The following is a 20,793-nucleotide window of genomic DNA, read 5'->3' as shown; positions in this document are numbered from 1 at the left end:
CAAATAATTTCCAATTGGTGAACATATGGGTTGTGGACAGGGCGAGTAAACATTTTCAGGAAGTGATGGTGGGGGGTGGGGGGTGGGTAGAGTTAGGCAAGAGACCAGTACACAGGGTAAGCATATATGCTTAGGAACCAATTCCCCAGGTCATAAGCCCTCAGCAGTTCTTGATTTTCGTGGCTTTTCTTACTTTACCTCACCAGATTACAAATTATCTAAAATCTCTTACATTTCTTGCCCTGCCCTCAGCAGTCCTTAAGATTACAGATTCTCAAAATAAGATTGCTCAGGCAATAAAAATAAGCAAATGATGTTATACAGAACAATACCAGGGTTACTCTTTCCAATAATAGGTTATTTCTAAATCAAATATTTCTTGGTTGGGCATTTCTTATATAAGACAAAGGCCCCATTATCTACTTTTAAAAAAAAAGGATCATTCTAACATTGGTTAACCCCCAGGGATATTTTAATTCAGTTCAAAAAGTGTTACCATTATGAGGAATAGTCTCATACAGAAAGTTTTAATTCTAAAACTGATATTCAACTAATAATACTATATTAAGCAGTAGGTCATCATTATTCACTGCAATAAGCCCTGAAACCCTCAGTCTCCAAAGTCTTAACCTATATTCTAATTAATCATGCTCAAGTTAAATTTCAGCTACCCTGTCACTTCAGCAGTTGGCTTCATGTTCTCAAATCCAAAACAATCAAGGTGCAATTAAACACCTTAACTTCTCTTTCTCTATACTAAGAGTGGACTCCCTGGCTGCCAGTAGGAATAGGAATGGCTACCATCACTAATTTTTAAACAAAGGTGAAATGCCCTTGCCCCAAAACCCTGACACTTCTCTTGTTTGGTACCAAAAAGTTATATAGTTTTAGTTCTGAACTAATTTCTCTTCTGGAACATTATAGAGAAATGGAAAAATGAAGATAACCAAAGGTAGTAGGTGGATTACATTTGAGAATCCTAAGAGAAGTTGTCCTTCTATCCTGAACTTGAGCTTTCAGGGACAGAAATAGATACTCTTTTCCAGAGTATCCTCAGTGCTTAACAAAGCAACAACATACCATAAAAAATCAGTAAATGAGTATTTCCTGACTAGTTGAAAATCCCAAGCAGGTAGACAAATTAGAAAAGCTAGACCAGAAAGACAACAGAGGCCTTATTACATTAAAACCCTCCACGCTATCAAGAGAGTTATCTTCCTAAAACATAGATCATTCATTTGTAATAATTAGTGAACTTTTACTACAGGCTAAGCAATAAAATCAATCAAGAGAAATTAGTAAAATATAGACCCTGTCCTAAATGACTCACCACCAAGCAAAGGAGACAGACATAGTTTATTCCAATATAACATGATAAGTGCTAGAAGTCTGAGTCAAGTTTTATGAGAACAGAATTTAAGAAGTGACTTAAACTCTGCATGGGTGAAGTGTCCACCAAAAACTTTTATAGTTCAAGTACTTGACCTTAAAGAATAAATAAGAATTTACAAGATGAAGAAAAGACAGATGAGAGGGGGTGGGTAAGTACATTTTCCAGTTATAAGGAATTGCATTTAGACAGAGGTCTATACATAGCAATGCCCATATCAAAGTTCAAGTAACAGCTAGTAATTTCATATGACTAGAGTATTAGATGTGAAGGGAAAAAAATTACTAAAGATAAGGCTAGAAAGAAAGAATGGGGCTAGATTGTGAAGAGCCTTTTCTGCTACATTTAAAAGTTTGAATTTCATCCTGCCAGCAAAGGTGTTTAAGCAGTGTGTTAATTAGATCTCTTTCAGAATGTAACAGTAGTACATCCGTAATGTGAAAGATGGATTAAAAGAGAAATAATCAGAGGCCACAGATCTGCAACATGACTACATAGTGGTTTAAGTGAAAAATGATGTAAGATAGGCCTCAAGAATTTATTCACATCCATAAAAAATTTCAACGGTAACTACTTATATGATAAAATTCTAACTCAACACAGCATTCAAGGCTCCTGACAATCTAAAGTTGTGCCAATCTTTCCAACCTCACTTCCTGTCCCTTTTCCCCCTATATCTTACAATCCAGCCACATGAGACTAAGTACCATTTCTTCAACTTGTTATATACATTCTGTCTCCCATGTCTTCATTCACACACTATTTGTTACTTTTGCACAGACAACTCTCAACAAACTTGTACAGCCTTCAAGCACCAGGTTCCAAAAAAAATGTTATATCTGTAAAGTCTTCCCTGACTCCCTCTCTCTCAAGGCAAAAATTTATTAGGCTTTGAGACTTTCACATCACATCATTCATACCACTAATACAGTTTCTTATCCCTTCTGCTAAAATGGCTGAGCTGAAACCAATCATTTACAAATAAAATTCAAATTAAATTTTACATATAAAATCACAAAATTTACACACACACACATATACATACACACATATTTTTTTTTTTACCTGATAAAACTTGAATTTGAACCCAAGAATATGACACAGTGTTTGCGGTTCACACATACTCATGTAAGATTCTAATAAAGATATAAAGAAGTCATCGTGTTCTGGCCTGCATTCAAACACTTCTAAAATGACATCCAGAACTCTATTGGGATCCAGATTAAAGCATCCTGTAACAGATGAGATATACACAAATTCAAAAGTGATTATACATCATTTCTAGAAAAATCATTAACTTTCAGGACAACTTACATAAAATAAAGATGTTTTTAAAAACAACTTCTTTTACAAGTTTGCCTTCTCTGCCCCAGAGGGAAATCTTCATTTTCAAGGTCATCAAGACAACCCCCCACATTTTACAGATGAGAAACATGATTTGCCCAGGATTACAGAGCAGATTACTGACACGACTGAGAATGGAGCCCAGGACCCTGTGACGCTAACTCAAGTGAACCTTCTTCTAGGCCACGTTATCTCATCAGTTCTTGTTTACTCACACTAGTGAAAGAGATTCACATTTTTAATTCTTATCAAAATATGAAAATCAAACAATGTGTTTTACAAGTTAGCCAACTTTTAGGCAGAACTATTTAGAATGTGGATAAACAAGTTAGAAGTTCAGGTTTGTGAAAGTAGAGCATCATTTTCAGAATCATATTTTAGTTTATCTTACATACACAACAAAGCTACAAAAAGTAACTGTACATTCATAGTTTTGGGCAGTAATTCTAAAGGAAATCAGGTACACTGCTGATACTAAAGATATGAGAATACCAAGGAGCTGGGGACAAAAACATAAGTAAACAGAGAAGTAAGAAAACAATCTAGGTAGAGCAGGAAAGAGAAGGGAAAGAAGCACTTAGTAGGGACTGATGGTTACTTATACACACTAAACTTCTAGAGTAAGTTAAAAAGGCCAATAGACATGAATTTAATAAACATTCCTATCAGCCACCCTACTCTCAATACTATTATTACCTCTATTTGCATTCAGCTTCAGCTGTTACTATAATTATAGTGTAGTTAGATCATATGTGCATTTGAGAATGCAACCATTTACACATAATAAACAATGCAAAATAAAAGAGACAAATCATTTAAATGATATAGTCAACAGAAGATCTTGCTGTGATTTATGTCATAGAGTGTTCTGCCTACGTTTTCCTCTAAGGGTTTTATAGTGTCTGGCCTTACATTCCCATTGGTGGGAATGTAAATTGGTACAGCCACAATGGAGAACAGTATAGAGGTTCCTTAAAAAATTAAAAACAGAACTGTTAGGTTGGTGCAAAAGTAACTGTGGTTTTGTATTGTTGAACTTTGCCATTTGATATTGGAATACATTCTTAAATAAATATGCTTATGTTCTATATCATTTTAATGTGCATTTCTCCCTTTATGTTTTTTGGCTAATAACTTATTACTTGCTATTTATTTCATATGTATTTTAGACCAGGGAAATGATGTTAGACAAAAAGCAAATTTGAGCAATTTTCTTATTGGAATTCAAAATGAGTCGTAAAGCAGTGGACACAACTCGCAACATCAACAATGCATTTGGCTCAGGAACTGCTAACAAACATATAGTGCAACGGTGGTTCAAGAAGTTTTGCAAAGGAGATGAAAGCCTTGAAGATGAGGAGCACAGTGGCCAGCCATTGGAAGTTGACAACAACCAATTGAGAGGATCATCAAAGTTGACCCTCTTACAACTACATGAGGAGTTACCCAAGAACTCAACATCGACCATTCTGTGGTCATTTGGCATTTGAAACAAATTGGAAAAGTGAAAAGGCTTGATAAGTGGGTGCCTCATGAGCTGACTGCAAATCAAAAAAGTCATCGCTTTGAAGTGTCATCTTCTCTTTTTCTATGCAACAACAAACCACCTCTCAATTGGATTGTGACATGCAACAAAAAGTGGATTTTATACAACAACCAGCAATGACCAGCTCAGTGACTGGACCAAGAAGAAGCTCCAAAGCACTTCCAAAGGCCAAACTTGCACCAAAAACAGGTCATGGTCACTGTTTGGTGATCTGTGTGTGCCGGTCAGATCCATTACAGCTTTCTGAATTCCAGCGAAACCATTACATCTGAGAAGTATGCCCAGCAAATCAATGAGATGCACGGAAAACTGTAACACCTGCAGCCATCAATGGTCAACAGAAAGGACCCAATTCTCCACGACAACACTCAACTGCACAGCACGCAACCAATGCTTCAAAAGTTGAACGAATTGGGCTACGAAGTTTCACCTCATCCACCATATTCACCTGACCTCTTGTCAACCAACTACCACTTCTTCAAGCATCTCAACAACCTTTTGCAGGGAAAATGCTTCTACAATCATCAGGAGACAGAAAATGCTTTCCAAGAGTTCACTGAATCCCAAAGCACAGATTTTTATGCTACAGGAATAAACAAACTTATTTTTCATTGGCAAAAATATGTTGACTGTAATGGTTCCTATTTTGATTAATAAAGACATCTTTGAGCCTAGTTATAATGATTTAAAATTCAGGGTCCAAAACCACAATTACTCTTTCACCAACCTAATACCATAAGACCCAGCAACCCCAATCCTGGGCATATACCTGGAGAAAACCATAATTCAAAAAGATGCATGCAGCATCTGAATGTTCACTGAAGCAGCATTTACAACAGCCAGGATAATGGAAGCAATCTAAATGTCTATCAACAGATGAATGGATAAAGATGTGGTACATACATACAATGGAATATTACTCAGCCATAAAAAGAAACAAAATTGTGCCATTTGCAGAGACATGGATGGACCTAGAGACTGTCACACAGAGTGAGTCAGAAAGAGAAAAACAAATATCGCATAATATCACTTATAGGTGGAATCAAGAAAAATGGTACAGATGAACTTATTTACAAAGCAGAAATATAGAAACAACAGATGCAGAGATCAAACATATGGACAGCAAGGGGGGAAGGGTGAAGTGGGATGAACTGGGAGACGGGGACTGACACATACACACTACTATGTATAAAATAGATAACTAATGAGAACCTACTGTATAGCACAGGGAACTCTACTCAAAGTTCTGTGGTGACCTAAATGGGAAGGAAATCCAAAAAAGACGGGCTATATGTATATGTATAGCTGATTCACTTTGCTGTACAGCAGAAACTAACACAACATTGCAAAACTATAATAAAAATTAAATTTTAAAAATTAATTTAAAAAATAAATGATATAGTCAGTCTCATCCACCATTCATCTCAAAATAATATATGCTGATGACCCAGAGTGAGCACACCAATCTGCTGTTCCCTCAGTTTACATCAGTTCCCTTATGCCTTGTGCACCAAGCTGAATGGAATTCTAGTATTATTAATTACAGATTTTTCATGAGGCATAGCCCCTAAATGCAAGCTAACCACTTCATCTGGGGCAAGCAAATAAACACTGATTTATTCTAATGCTGGAGCAAAAAAGAACAGTGTCAATTAAGGGAGAGATGTTGGGTCTAACTACTGTACCTTATGGATGACTTAGAGGATTTTTCAAAGAAAATTCTTATATAATCCATTAATGATTTCTCTATTAAAGAGTTACTTCTATTATCTCCACACTTAAGCATATTAACTGCTATAAAGCTAATGTTTAATTTGAAGTATCTTAGCCATCACTTAGAAAACCAAACCCTCCAAATGTATTTCCTTCCTCTTTTTATGAAACCAAAGCTTAGAATACATTTTTCTTCCATTTCTCATACTAAGGAAAGAAAGGACCAATATAATGATCATCTTACAGAAAAGAGCTCAACTTTCATAAATTCTCCAGAGATGTTTACCTAAAGCTCTGGGAGGAAAACTTCTGAATATTTTTGCCTTTCCTTGCACCCTCAAAAAGTATGGCCTATGAATGTACAAATGACTCCAAAATAGCAACTGGAATTTTTAAATGCTGCTGGTGGAAATATACAATGTAAAATAGTATGACTACTTTATAAAATCAGCAGCTTCCTTAAAGGTTAAACTTAACACCTACCACATGACCCAGCCATTTCATCCCTAGGTTTTACCTCAAGAGAAAAAATGTCTATGTCCATATAAAGACCTATACACAAATATTCACAGCAGTTTTATTTATAATAGGACACTCTCAAATATCCATCAACAAGTGAATGGATAAAATGTAGTACAGTATAACTGTAAATATACAGTGGAATACTACTCAACAATAACAAGAACAACTAATACAAGCAACGCCATGGATAAATTACAAAATAATTATGCTGAATGAAATGTCAGACCAAAAATAAATGTTCACTGTATGATTTCATTTATAAAAGAATTATAGAAAATGTAAACTAATCTACAGTTTAGAAAGCAGATCCCTGAACTTTCTTGGTGGTCCAGTGGTTAAGAAGCCACCTGCCAATGCAGGGGACATAGGTTTGATCCCTGCTCCAGAAAGATTCCACATGCCATGGGGTAACTAAGCCCATGCACCACAACTACCAAGCCGATGCTCTAGAGCCCGCAAGCCACAACTGTTGATGCCCGCATGCCCTAGAGTATATGCTCTGCAACAAGAGAAGCCACTGCAATGAGAAGCCTGCACAATGCAACTGGAGATTAGACCCTGCTTACCACAACTAGAGAAAACCCATGTTCAACAATGAAGACCAAGTACAGACAAAATATTTTTAAAACTTTACAAATTAAAAAAAATGCAACAGCACTATAAAAAAGAAAGAAAACAGATCATTGATTATCCCGGGAGGAAATAGAGAGTAAGGAGGAAGGAAATACAAAGGGACAAGAGGAAATTTGGAGGGTGGGTGATAGAAATGTGCATTATCTAGATTGTGGAGATGTTTTCACAGGTGTATATATGTGTCAAAACTCAAGCTGTACACTTTAAATATGCACATTTTATTGTATTGCAATTATGCCTAAATATGCTTTCGTGGTGGCTCAGACAGTAAAGAATCTGCCTGCAATGAAGGAGGCTCAGGTTCGAATCCCTGGGTCAGGAAGATCCCCTGGAGAAGGGAATGGCTACCCACCCCAGTATTCTTGCCTGGAGAATCCCATGGACAGAGGAGCCTGGTGGGCTACAGTCCATGGGGTCCCAAAAAGTCAGACACAACTGAACGACTAACACTTTATACCTACATAAAGTTGAAAAAAAAAAAAAAAGCCTTCAAACTGCTATAACACTAACAATAGAGTATGGAAGTAGGATCTAGCAAACTTCCCAACCTTATAACTACTCCTACATTTACTAAATTCACTCAACTAAATAAAAATGAACAATGCTCTATTCTATCAGAGAACAAAAGATACATTGAATATACTTTTGAAAAAATTGTTAGCTTATAATTACCCATTAAGCTACAGTCCACAAAACTTGTGTATAAGGACTAGAACAGCAATATATTACATGGAAATGTTGTTTCATTCACACTGCTTCACAGTTTATATTTTCAATGTGTTACAGAATGAACCATTGATACATTATGTTTTGTTTAACAGTATTATTCCACAAAGGTTATTTTACAGTGATCTGCAATGTCAACCAATTTCTTTCTAGAGGCAATTTAAGATTGTAATAGAGCCTGAAGTCAGGCAGGTTGATTCCTCCAGTTCCATTCTTCTTCCTCAAGATTGCTTTGGCTATTCGAGGTTTCTTATATTTCCATACAAATTGTGAGATGATTTGTTCTAGCTCTGTGAAAAATACCATTGGTAGCTTGATAGGGATTGCATTGAATCTATAGATTGCTTTGGGTAGTATACTCATTTTCACTATATTAATTCTTCCAATCCATGAGCACGGTATATTTCTCCATCTGTTTGTGTCCTCTTTGATTTCTTTCATCAGTGTTTTATAGTTTTCTATATATAAGTCTTTTGTTTCTTTAGGTAGATATATTCCTAAGTATTTTATTCTGGAGGAATCAACCTGCCTGACTTCAGGCTCTACTACAAAGCCACAGTCATCAAGACAGTATGGTACTGGCACAAAGATAGAAATATAGATCAATGGAACAAAATAGAAAGCCCAGAGATAAACCCACGCACATATGGACACCTTTATCTTCGACAAAGGAGGCAAGAATATACAATGGAGAAAAGACAATCTCTTTAACAAGTGGTGCTGGGAAAACTGGTCAACCACTTGTAAAAGAATGAAACTAGAACACTTCCTAACACCGTACACAAAAATAAACTCAAAATGGATTAAAGATCTAAACGTAAGACCAGAAACTATAAAACTCCTAGAGGAAAACATAGGCAAAACACTCTCCGACATAAATCACAGCAGGATCCTCCATGACCCACCTCCCAGAATATTGGAAATAAAAGCAAAAATAAACAAATGGGACCTAATTAAAATTAAAAGCTTTTGCACAACAAAGGAAACTATAAGCAAGGTGAAAAGACAGCCTTCAGAATGGGAGAAAATAATAGCAAACGAAGCAACAGACAAACAATTAATCTCAAAAATATACAAGCAACTTCTGCAGCTGAATTCCAGAAAAATAAACGACCCAATCAAAAAATGGGCCAAAGAACTAAACAGACATTTCTCCAAAGAAGACATACAGATGGCTAACAAACACATGAAAAGATGCTCAACATCACTCATTATTAGAGAAATGCAAATCAAAACCACAATGAGGTATCATTTCACACCAGTCAGAATGGCTGCTATCCAAAAGTCTACAAGCAACAAATGCTGGAGAGGGTGTGGAGAAAAGGGAACCCTCTTACACTGTTGGTGGGAATGCAAACTAGTACAGCCACTATGGAGAACGGTGTGGAGATTCCTTAAAAAACTGGGAATAGAACTGCCATATGACCCAGCAATCCCACTGCTGGGCATATACACCGAGGAAACCAGAATTGAAAGAGACGCGTGTACCCCAATGTTCATCGCAGCACTGTTTACAATAGCCAGGACATGGAAGCAACCTAGATGTCCATCAGCAGACGGATGGATAAGGAAGCTGTGGTACATATACACAATGGAATATTACTCAGCCATTAAAAAAATACATTTGAATCGGTTCTACTGAGATGGATGAAACTGGAGCCCATTATACAGAGTGAAGTAAGCCAGAAAGAAAAACAACAATACAGTATACTAATGCATATATATGGAATTTGAAAGATGGTAACGATAACCCTATATGCGAGTCAGAATAAGAGACACAGATGCATAGAACAATTTTATGGACTCTGAGGGAGAAGGTGAGGGTGGGACGTTCTGGGAGAATAGCATTGAAACATGTATATTATCATATGTGAAACAGAACACCATTCCATGTTCGATGCATGTGACAAGGGCTCAGGGCCGGGGCAATGGGATGACCCAGAGGGATGGGATGGGGAGGGAGGTGGGTGGGGGGTCCAGGAAGGGGAACACATGTAAACCCATGGCTGATTCATGTCAATGTATGGCAAAAACTATTACAATATTGTAAAGTAATTAGCCCCCAACTAAAATAAATAAATTTATTTAAAAAAAAAAAAAAAGATTGTAACCTAGATGAACAGGATGTGACATTTATTTATAACAGATGACAATGTTTGCATCTCTTACCAAAAAAACCTGGCTCATGAGTTTTCTGTTATATGTCTCAAGTGCCATAAGTGAGTCCAATCAATTGGAATGACCTATGCTACATAATGGGCTTTCCCAGTGCCTCAGACGGTGAAGAATCTGCCTGCAATGCAGAACAGGGTTCAATCCTTGGGTTGGGAAGATGCCCTGGAGAAGGAAATGGCTACCCACTCCAGTATTCTTGCCTAGAGAATCCCATGGACAGAGGACCCTAGCAGGCTATAGTACATGGGATCGCAAGAGTCAGACACGACTGAGTGACTAACACGCATATGCTATATAACAAAGAAAAAGAAACCAAATGAAGGATTTAGAAAATCATTTTTAAAATGGTAGAGATCTGCTAAATAAGTTAAGCTATTTCATATACAATTGAGATTTTAGTAACCATAAGTAAGCTTAAAATGTACAAAATTATTTTTTTTCTAATGGCAGTTGTGGTGGAACAGGCAATCTTGTGCTCAAACATCTTAAAAAGGCTTTTATCCAGCCCAAGCATTGATAATCATGTCATCCTAAGAAAGAGCATAAGCCTACCCCCTACCTCTACATCAGCTACATTAAGCAATACACACACACACACACACACACACACACACACACACACACACGCTTTTTCAGAAACAAACAGGGAACCATATGGGAAGTAACATTTTTAAACGGTGGACCTGTAATGGCCATGGATTCATTCCTTCATTTAAATAAACATTAAGTAACTACCCACTATGTACCAAATGCTTGTGATACAGAGATTAATAAAATGCCTTCCCTACCCATAATGAAAGTTCACACCTTTTGGATGATACATCTTTGGAAAAAAATGCAATGAAAAGTAACTGAATGTTCCCCAAAGATGGATAAGATGGCCAGTATTAGAGCAACTAACTGCAATTAGAGGCAAAAAACATGATCAAAGCGACAATGGTTCTTTTAGGGACAGGTCAAATTGAGATTCTTAACAGAAACAACAAGACCTAGGTAACACTGTAAACATGACTGGGAGAGACGTCCAGCCTATACATTTTTGACAATAAAACAGAATGATAGCTTCAATTATCATGTTCCTGACAGAATAAACCTTATAAGACAACGAAAAACCATGTTCTGAACAAAAGGACATGATGTAGCTCTGGCATGTAGAATTACTTTAGAAGCAGGCTATGCCATGGTCTGAATGTTTTTTTGTACTTCCAAAATTCATGTTGAAATTCTAATACCCAATGAAATGGTATTAGGAGGTAGGCTCTTTGAGAGATGAATAGGTCATAAAAGCATAGTCTCATGAATCAGAGTAATGCCCTTAGAAAAGAGAGCTCCCTTGCCCCTTTTACCACATGAGGATACAACAGTAAGTTAGCAGTCTGCAACCCAGAAGAGGGCTGTCATGAGAACCTAACCATGCTGGCACCCTGATCTTGGACTTCCAGCCCCTAAAACTGTGAGAAGTACATTTCTGTTGTTTATAAGCCCCACAGTCTGTGATATTTGGTTACAGAAACCTGAATGGACTAAAACAGGCTAATGAAAACTTATGCTAGACTATTTCTAAGAAATAGTATTTGCAAAAAACTGCACATTTCAAGATTGGAGAAGGAAATGGCAACCCACTCCAGTGTTCTTGCCTGGAGAATCCCAGGGACGGTGGAGCCTGGTGGGCTGCCATCTATGGGGTCGCAGAGAGTCAGACACGACTGAAGCGACTTAGCAGCAGCAGCGGCACATTTCAAGGCAAGAATCAGAGAAGCAAGCTGCAGAGCAATGCATCCAACAAAATAAAAGTATAATAGTTTTTAAAAAAAACTATACTTAAGAACACCAATTGCTGTCTTCTTTTTCATAGTAGAGATAAATGACTTCTTTGTAACTCATGTATAGTAAAGAAACACCAATAAAGCAAAGCCTTAGGTAAAGGAAGCAGTCAGCTGGTTTCCGCTTCCAAGGGATAGGAGAGTGTTGATACAATAAGAAGCTTCAAAGCTGAATGGCTCTTATATCCAAACTGACCTAAAGACAGAATACTAAGTACACTCAAGATAATGTACTCAAAGTAGTTAAATGTCCCATAATCTGCCAAAGAATAAAATCATTTGACTTGGGGTTTTGTTTGTAATGTTTCTTTGGTCACTTAACAAGCAACTAAAAGGACTTGTGAGACTGGAGGAGGAGAGACTCTCACCCCACTCTTCCCACCTCCAGTCAGATTTACAACCTTGGACACCAGGTGACAAATGAAGGTCCTGAGGTTTGGTGAAGAGGGCTCTGATTCTGCATGAGAAGGAAAGGATCAGAGAGTCAAAGCCAAAAAGATCCTGGGCCACTAAACTCCAAACCAGCAAGAATCATTTTCAGTCTCCAAAACTAAACTCAAGCTAGCTCCACGACTAATTTTTAGCCATAACTTTTGATTGAGAGCAGCGATCAGCATACCACACCCTATGGATCAAACCCATTCGATTTTTGTCAAGTAAAGTTGTGCTGTCACAGACACTCCTTTATTTACATATTGTCCACGGCTGATCTCACACTACAATGGAAAAAGTGAGTAGCTGCAACAAAAAACATATGACCCACAAAGGAAAAAAAATATTTACCATCTCATCCTTTACAGAAAAGGTTTGCTGACCACTAATTTAGAAGAAAGAAAAGGAAAGAATACCTACTAGCTATTACTTTTTCTGAAGGGCATACAGAAGAATAGACAGCTTATAGTTTAGTTCAGCAATCAAAGGAGTCCATCTCTGGGAGTTTCTCAGCAGTCCAGTGGTTTGGACTCAGCACCTTCACTGCTAAGGGCCCAGGTTGAATGCCTGGTAGGGAAAAGATCCCACAAGTTGCTCAGCATAGCCAAAAAACAGAGTTCATCTCTGATACTCTTTCCCCTAATTTCTAAAATATGCTTTTTGCCATCTTGATGTGGGGATCATCTGTGAGGCATCTATGACATGGCAGCTCAAGAGCCTAATAATCACTATATATTCCTATCAAGTTTCTCAAACTTACTGTCAGACTTGAGATTGCAACCACCAGATAGACTCATAATTGTTCTTATTCCTTGCTTGCTTGCAGTAAACGGCCCAAGGCTATCTGACAGAATATAAATACTGTTTTTCATATTTAGGACACAAAATTTTGATGTGCCACAATCTTTTAGGGAGCAAATGACTACCTTTTAATTATAGAATGATAAATAAGGATTTCTCCTGATCAGACCAAGTACCCTGAAATATAAGTGTATCTAAAATGCAAGCCTCCCAAACCAGATACCAGTTCTGTCAGTGGCTGATGAAGGAGATCAGACCTGAGATAGCTTAGGTATTATCTGTCTAGATTGCTCCTAGAGAGAAAACAATGGGAATAAACAGGAGGAAACTCATCCAAAGATGTCATGAAAAGCAGGATGCTACGTCAGTGAACTCCTCTGGCCAGATGAGACAAGGACTACCTAGAGTCTACATTGAGGAGGAATCTGGTAAATTCTAACACTGAAAGAGTGAGTACTCAGTCTTAACTTCAACTATAAAAAATTTCTTTCTCAGACAATGGGGGAGGAGAGGAATCAGCTAGCCAAAGGGAAACAAACACTGAGCCATGGAAATGAACTTTCTCAAATCCTCCATGTTGGGAGAAAGAGGCTAAGAATCAGTATAAACTATCCCAGAAAGGGGGAAACATTCATTTGTTTTTCAACAAGTATTTATTCAGCACCTACGTACCAGGCACTAAGGTTAGAGGTACTAAACAAAACAGACAAAAACCCTGGTTCTCATGGAACTTACTTACATTCCAGTAGGGGTGTGGCATAAAATACAGTGCATATTATGTGGTGCCAAATGCTCAGAAGAAATACAGTGAACAATAGGGAGTGTTGGGGTGGGGGGGGGAGGTAGCCATAGAAGTCTACACTGCAGAGGTGGCATTTGAGTGCTTCTGGGCTATCGTGCTTTGTAGTACACCTGACAGACTAGAATAGAGGGTTAGCCCAAGAAATCAAATTCTTTAAATTCATGGAATATCCATGTGAGTCATGAGCTTACAGCTATGATTGCCACACTGTTCTTCAGATACTGTTCTTTATGGGGACAAAGTTCAAGAAAAGAAAGTACGTAGTATATGGTTTTCTCAGTTAGATAAAAGCATACAAAAATCCCTCTCTGAAATGTTCCCAAAATAACAAAGAACTAATAAAGTATAAACTCACAAGGACAAAAAATAGAAGGAACAAGGACAGACAAGAGATGTCAACAAACAAGCAGATAAAGTTTTTAAAAATGTGAAGACCTCATACAGCACAGAACTTTTATGTAGGGAATACCATTTTGACAGTACAAGGCAGGATACAAGGAAAGACAAACCTATAGCAAGGTAGTACTGCCAAAGATCTCAAACTAGATCAAAATGCTGCAGGAAAAATGTAGAGCCTACCCTGGAAAGAACAGAAAGGAAAACCTACAGGTGAATTTTTTTAATGGGCCACTGCCACACAGTTTAAGCAAGCAAGAGCCCTAGAGCCCTAAGGGATTGCCAATCTTGGTGTTAAATTGACAATGGAAGTAGCAAAGAGACTTAATCAGCTGCCGGAATAAAACTTACTTCAAAGAAAGGGGTAAATTTAAACTAAAAGCTCCTTACCTCTATACCAGTTGGTCACCAAAAGCCTAAGTTAAAAGCAAAGATAACTGCAGTAAATCTAGTTATCTGGGTCCCCACTGGAGAAAGGAGGAAAAGACTAGGATATCTCCTCTCTCTTAATTATACATAAATTTCAAAACCATAGGAAATAACTGAGAATTGAGCATAAGCATCCTCTAAATCCTCTGGAGAAGGGAATGGCAACCTACTCCATTATTCTTGCCTGGAGAATCCCATGGGCAGAGGAGCCTAGTGGGCTACAGTCCATGGGGCCACAAAGAGTTGGACATACTGAGTGACTGAGTGGACACATCCTCTGATAAAATATAACCAGTGAAGGACTTCCCTGGTGATCCAATGGTTAAGAATCCACCTGCCAACACAGGGGGCACGGGTTCAATCCCTGGTCTAGGAGGATTCCACGTGCTATGAGGCAACTAGGCCTGTGCACCACAACTACTGAACCCACCTGTCCTGGAGCCTGTGCTCTTCAACAACAGAAGCCACTGCAATGGGAGGCCCATGCACTGCAACTAGAGAAAGTCCCATGCAGAGCAACAAAGACTCAGCACAGCCAAAAATAACAAATAAATAAAATAAATGAAATTATATATATATATATATATATATATAGACACACACACACACACACACACACATATATAAAACTAGTGAAGCAGAAAATATGACTTCTCCAACAGGTTTCAAAACTTAAGACATCCAAGTGTTGCAAAATCTTCCCTGAGATAGCATAACACCTAACAAACAGCAAAAATTTTTTCCATTCTTGAAAAATCAGAAGTACCTTATTTTTCTATCATTCATTCCTCCTTTCTATAGAAGCCAACTATTTCTTCCAAATGCTCAATACAAAGAACAATGCTATGACTTCCATGAAGGTCCAGTGGTTAATAATCTGCCATGCAGTGCAGGGGATGTGGGTTGGATTCCTGGTCAGGGAACTAAGATCCCAACATGCCACAGAGCAACTCAGCCTGCATGCTGCAACTACTGAAGTTCGTGCACTCTGGAGCCCACACGCCACAACTAGAGAGCCTGCACACCACAACTACTGAGCATGCACACTCCAGAGTCCAAGTGCCGCAACACATGACCCAACGAAAACACCACATGCTGCAAATTAAGATTCAATGCAGTCAAATAAATTTAAAAAAAGAAAGAACAATGCTAAAGAAATTCTATTCAAAAGGTAGGGAAAATAATACTCTCCTCTTTGTTACACTTTTACAACATCTGCTACACTTACTTTTAACAGATAAAATGTGTATCAAAGTTGCTTAGTATTTTTAAAATCAAGTTCAAAAGAACTGAACATCTCCACATTTCAAGAGTTCACCAAAGATTTTATTAAAATTTCACTTTTGCTTATTTTCTGCCCTCCATAAAATTATTGGAAAATACCTAAAAATTAAAGGTAGAAATACTAGAGAGCAGAAATTAATATAAATACAAAGGTAAGAGTACCAAAAAGATTTCTTACAAATATCTCAAATTTTTTTCTGCTGATAATAATCTTAAAAGTACAAGCTGGACACTTCTCTCTTTTCTTAATTTAAAAACAAAGATCTATAGAAAATGCACTAATTTTGTCTTTATGGATATTCTTCAACAGTTAAATTTATTTTTAGTAACACATACCATATAATGTACATCTTACCTATTAAAGATTTGATATTTTCTAAGATTAAATCACTAGTAATATTTCCAGATAAATCTTGCCCCAATTCAGCAATCAGCTTGGCATAACCTTCATTTTCTTCTCTTAACAAATTAAATTTTTGCTGCTTATAACTGAAATTAGATAAACATCATAAAGCAGATAAAATTAATTTCAATTAACAGGCCTGCATAAGATTAATGTATTCTTTTCATTGAATTTTCTTACTCTTATATAAAACAACCAAAAGAACAGTTGTTGAAAGTTTACCTCTTTGTGCATCTTTTAGGATAGAAAATAACAGTGATTCATAAGAGACACCCCAATATGAATTACACAGGGAAACCAGCTACACAAGGAAATGATATTGCTAACATAACACTATCTCCATCATTGACAAGAATATACTCTAGAATAAAGCCATAGTTGTAAATTATTTTACTGGTAGTAATAAAAACATTGATTATTTTAACTTCTAATAAGGAAAAAACATTAACATTGGTTTCACACAGGTAAAGTTCACTGCTGACTCAATAATCATAGGCCACTCTTAGAAAAAACACGAGACACACTCTAACAGTAAAAACAACAAAAGTCTTCAAAACACCTTTAAAAACTTCTGGTATTCAACATGGGAAGTAAAAAAATACACAGGCACTTGATCTGCAACATAAAAATACATGTACTTACAAGAGTTTTGTCTTGATTTTAACTGACTTTTGATTGAATTGCTGTGATTGTTTGATAAGCCCTAACGATTCCAATGTTTCTGGATCCAAGCGTTCCTTTAGAACTGTGTCTGAAACTAAATACTGTATTAAAAAATATTAAATGTCATTTATTCCTCAGCATTCCAACTATGCATCCACAACCTTAAAACATATGCAAAATAATTTTCCCAAATAAGAATATTAAAATCACATATTATATATATATATATACATCAACAACTTTATAAAAAGGCTTAGAACTTCAATTTAACAAAAATGATGACTCTCAAAGTATTGAAAAACACAACATGCAGCTTTTTAAAACTTCACTAAAAATGATATGCATGCTGTACATAGCCTACAAATGACAAGAACTACAGATGTAATTCTGATTAAAATTGAATTTTCTTTAAGATAATGCAGCACTTCAGCCTTCTTTGGTTTCTACTCTTTAAGTCAGATTCTACTGCAGCAAAGACAAGGACATTCTTCCAGGTCTGAGTAATGCCATTCCTCCTTGGTTCTAAATTTATGGACATAAAATGGTTTACTAGACAATGATTATGACAAGTTCTATAATTTATTAAACTACCTCCATTCTTTTTCTCCTTGCCTAATAAAGAGTTTATGAAAAATTGTTCAGTTTAAAAGCTGTCCATATCATTTCTACTCATCTGATAGATGCTTACCTTTTCCTTAGTTAGAAACTTCCTAGGTCAGGAATATCACCAAAGGTTCTATATGCATAGATAGTTTGATACAGTAGCATGCCTATTTCATAGAAATAGCATGTCTAATGTTACAAAGCATTCCATTTCAAAACCCAAGTCTCACCTTATAATGAACAGTCAACTGAATGTCAATATCCTCCTCCATTAACATGATTAATTGTGATTACAATCATTCCATATAAAATTGAGAAATTGAAAGTATTTTTTTAAAACTTACCAAACATGCTAATACCAATTGTGTAAAATAGTCTCTCTTGCTTTTTTCTTCTAAACAATTTGTCTCAATATCTACAATGATGAAGGAAAAAAAGATGAAAGTTTGATTGATTTTTCTAGACTACAGAACTATAACATACCTCGCTTCTTTAAAACTAGCTAAATTTAAAATACCTCATTCTGAATTGGGGGGAAAATTTAAACTGTGATAAGCATAAGCTGTCCTTCATACACATATGAATAATTAGAATTGCTTCTGATATTGAAGACTGACCTTGTGACCAATGGTATATCCATAAAATGGTAAGTTGATTATGGAGTTATGTGCTAAGGCACTGAAAGCAACATAGCTTCAAAAAACTACTGCTTTCAAAAAAAATAGAAACATTCGGGAATTCCCTGGTGGTCCAGTGGTTATTACTTGGTGTTTTTACTACCCAAGGCCTGGGTTCAACCCCTGGTTGAGGAACTAAGGACCCACAAGACATGTGGCATAGCCAAGAAAAAAACAATGGAAACATTCAAGCAAAGTTTAAATGACCACATGTCAGAGACACTAAGGTGGAAAATTGAACTGAGTGACAACAAAGATCTTTTCAAATACTAAAGACCCTATTATTCATGAAGATCAAGCCCTTGACTGACCACATTGGTACCACATACCATGTTCTAACCAAGCTACTTGGTCACCAACTCTATGAGAACTGTATTAAAAGATATTTTTAACATCTTATTTGAATTACAATTCTAGTCAGCAAAGAAAAATTCAGTGAAGGTTTTCATTTTCTGCCTACTGAAATACATTTTTAAAAAAAATGACACCTCCTTGAGCTTCAGTAAATTATTCAAAGAATTTGTCAAACAATTTTCTCATCTAAAGTATAGAGGAAATAAACAATTAGCTCTAAATGCTAAGCATCAAAAACTTCAACCAGGATTAGCAGGATTACCAGATTGATCTCAGAATTACTGTTTTAACTGATTACACACCATTACTTTAAAAATCAACTTATATTTAGAAGGTACTACAGAAAAAGGCACCCATTTTAGTGATGCAATAGAAATTCTCCTCTAAGAGTTCTAGGGTTCCCCTCAGACAGACATTGTACCACTGCTTTCCTTCAGTTTACTTTCTATCGACATCACTAAGAATCAAGAGAGAAGAGGATCTATTGTTAAATACATCCACATTTTCTTGGCCCTTCTCGACGTTTCCTTCTTGGAAAGTGCCATTTCCCAATATTCTGACTACTATAGCTAAACACACAATCAGATCAAGGGTATTAAGGGAATTTCAGGGTGCAATTTATACACCCTGTAATGTACTGTAAATTGCAGCACAATCTCAATCTCTCAGTAAGACTTTTAATTCATGTGCATCTCATCAATCCTTTCCAGGAACTCCCAAGTGGTCTCCCCATTAGCTGGTTTTCTGGTCCCTCCCCAGCCTAGAACTTCAAAGATACTGATCTTGAGAGGTCAGGACTAAATTGAGTCTCTTCTTTTAAGCAATATCTATCTACCCTATAGTCCCTAATATCTACCTCCAAAGTCCCTAAAATGAGAGTACTTGGGTAGCAGGTTCATCTTCTACAAACCAAATATACTCTCCTCTTAGCCACCAGACCTGATTAAGATACAACTCTCTGGCTTCTGACCATGTTAGGAAATGCTTAATGGGACCTCAGTAAATTTCTTAGCTAAGTTTTCTCAGTCATCAACACAGGAATCTATTATTCCAATTATGTCTTCCCTGTTTATTCTTTTTATTATGACTCATGAAACTATTCCAATAAATTCATATACTATTCCTGACTCCTCAACCCCAAATCAGCATCAAAGTTCTCTTTAATTTCCCTCTGATTTTACTAAAAAGTCCTCAGTCATTTAAAACTCTAGGCCCACTATTACCAACCACCTAAATCAACTCAGATAATCACCATGGTGTGATCACTCACCTAGAGCCAGACATCCTGGAATGTGAAGTCAAGTGGGCCGGCCTTAGAAAGCATCACTACGAACAAAGCTAGTGGAGGTGATGGAATTCCAGTTGAGCTATTTCAAATCCCCAAAGATGATGCTGTGAAAGTGCTGCACTCAATATGCCAGCAAATATGGAAAACTCAGCAGTGGCCACAGGACTGGAAAAGGTCAGTTTTCATTCCAATACCAAAGAAAGGCAATGCCAAAGAATGCTCAAACTACCGCACAACTGCACTCATCTCACACGCTAGTAAAGTAATGCTCAAAATTCTCCAAGCCAGGCTTCAGCAATACATGAACCGTTAACTTCCAGATGTTCAAGCTGGATTTAGAAAAGGCAGTGGAACCAGAGAACAAATTGCCAACATCCGCTGGATCATTGGAAAAGCACGAGAGTTCCAGAAAAACATCTATTTCTGCTTTATTGACTATGTCAAAGCCTTTGACTGTGTGGATCACAATAAACTGTGGAAAATTCTGAAAGAGATGGGAATACCAGACAATCTGACCTGTCTCTTGAGAAACCTGTATGCAAGTCAGGAAGCAACAGTTAGAACTGGACATGGAACAACAGACTGGCTCCAAATAGGAAAAGGAGTACGTCAAGGCTGTATATTGTCACCCTGCTGATTTAACTTATATGCAGAGTACATCATGAGCAACAATGGGCTGGAAGAAACACAAGCTGGAATCAAGATTGCCAGGAGAAATATCAATAACCTCAGATATGCAGATGACACCACCCTTATGGCAGAAAGCGAAGAAGAACTAAAGAGCCTCTT

At 36.9% G+C, this 20,793-nt stretch overlaps 1 protein-coding gene across 17 annotated transcripts in view; it reads right to left on the bottom strand.

Annotated features, from left to right (window-relative positions):
• The window catches only part of THOC2 (THO complex subunit 2), a 119,559-nt gene that overhangs the window by 66,089 nt on the left and 32,677 nt on the right, over positions 1–20,793 (bottom strand). For all 17 annotated transcript variants that reach the window (XR_014075711.1, XM_081565222.1, XM_081565223.1 and 14 more), the window contains exons 5-8: positions 18,030–18,100; positions 17,062–17,183; positions 16,372–16,505; positions 2,456–2,622 (exon numbers count right to left, since the gene is read on the bottom strand). Coding sequence is in view for 16 of the 17 variants with exons in the window: in XM_081565222.1 (XP_081421348.1) it covers positions 2,456–2,622; positions 16,372–16,505; positions 17,062–17,183; positions 18,030–18,100 (494 nt within the window). In the remaining variant the exon portion in view is untranslated. The remainder of the gene's footprint in view (positions 1–2,455; positions 2,623–16,371; positions 16,506–17,061; positions 17,184–18,029; positions 18,101–20,793) is intronic.

The sequence above is a fragment of the Giraffa tippelskirchi genome, chromosome X (assembly GCF_054371585.1).
Source record: "Giraffa tippelskirchi isolate mGirTip1 chromosome X, T2T-mGirTip1v1.2.pri, whole genome shotgun sequence".
NCBI classification, from domain to species: Eukaryota; Metazoa; Chordata; class Mammalia; order Artiodactyla; family Giraffidae; genus Giraffa; species Giraffa tippelskirchi.
Note: the sequence above shows the minus strand (reverse complement) of the source record. Positions and strands in the feature narration are given on the sequence as shown.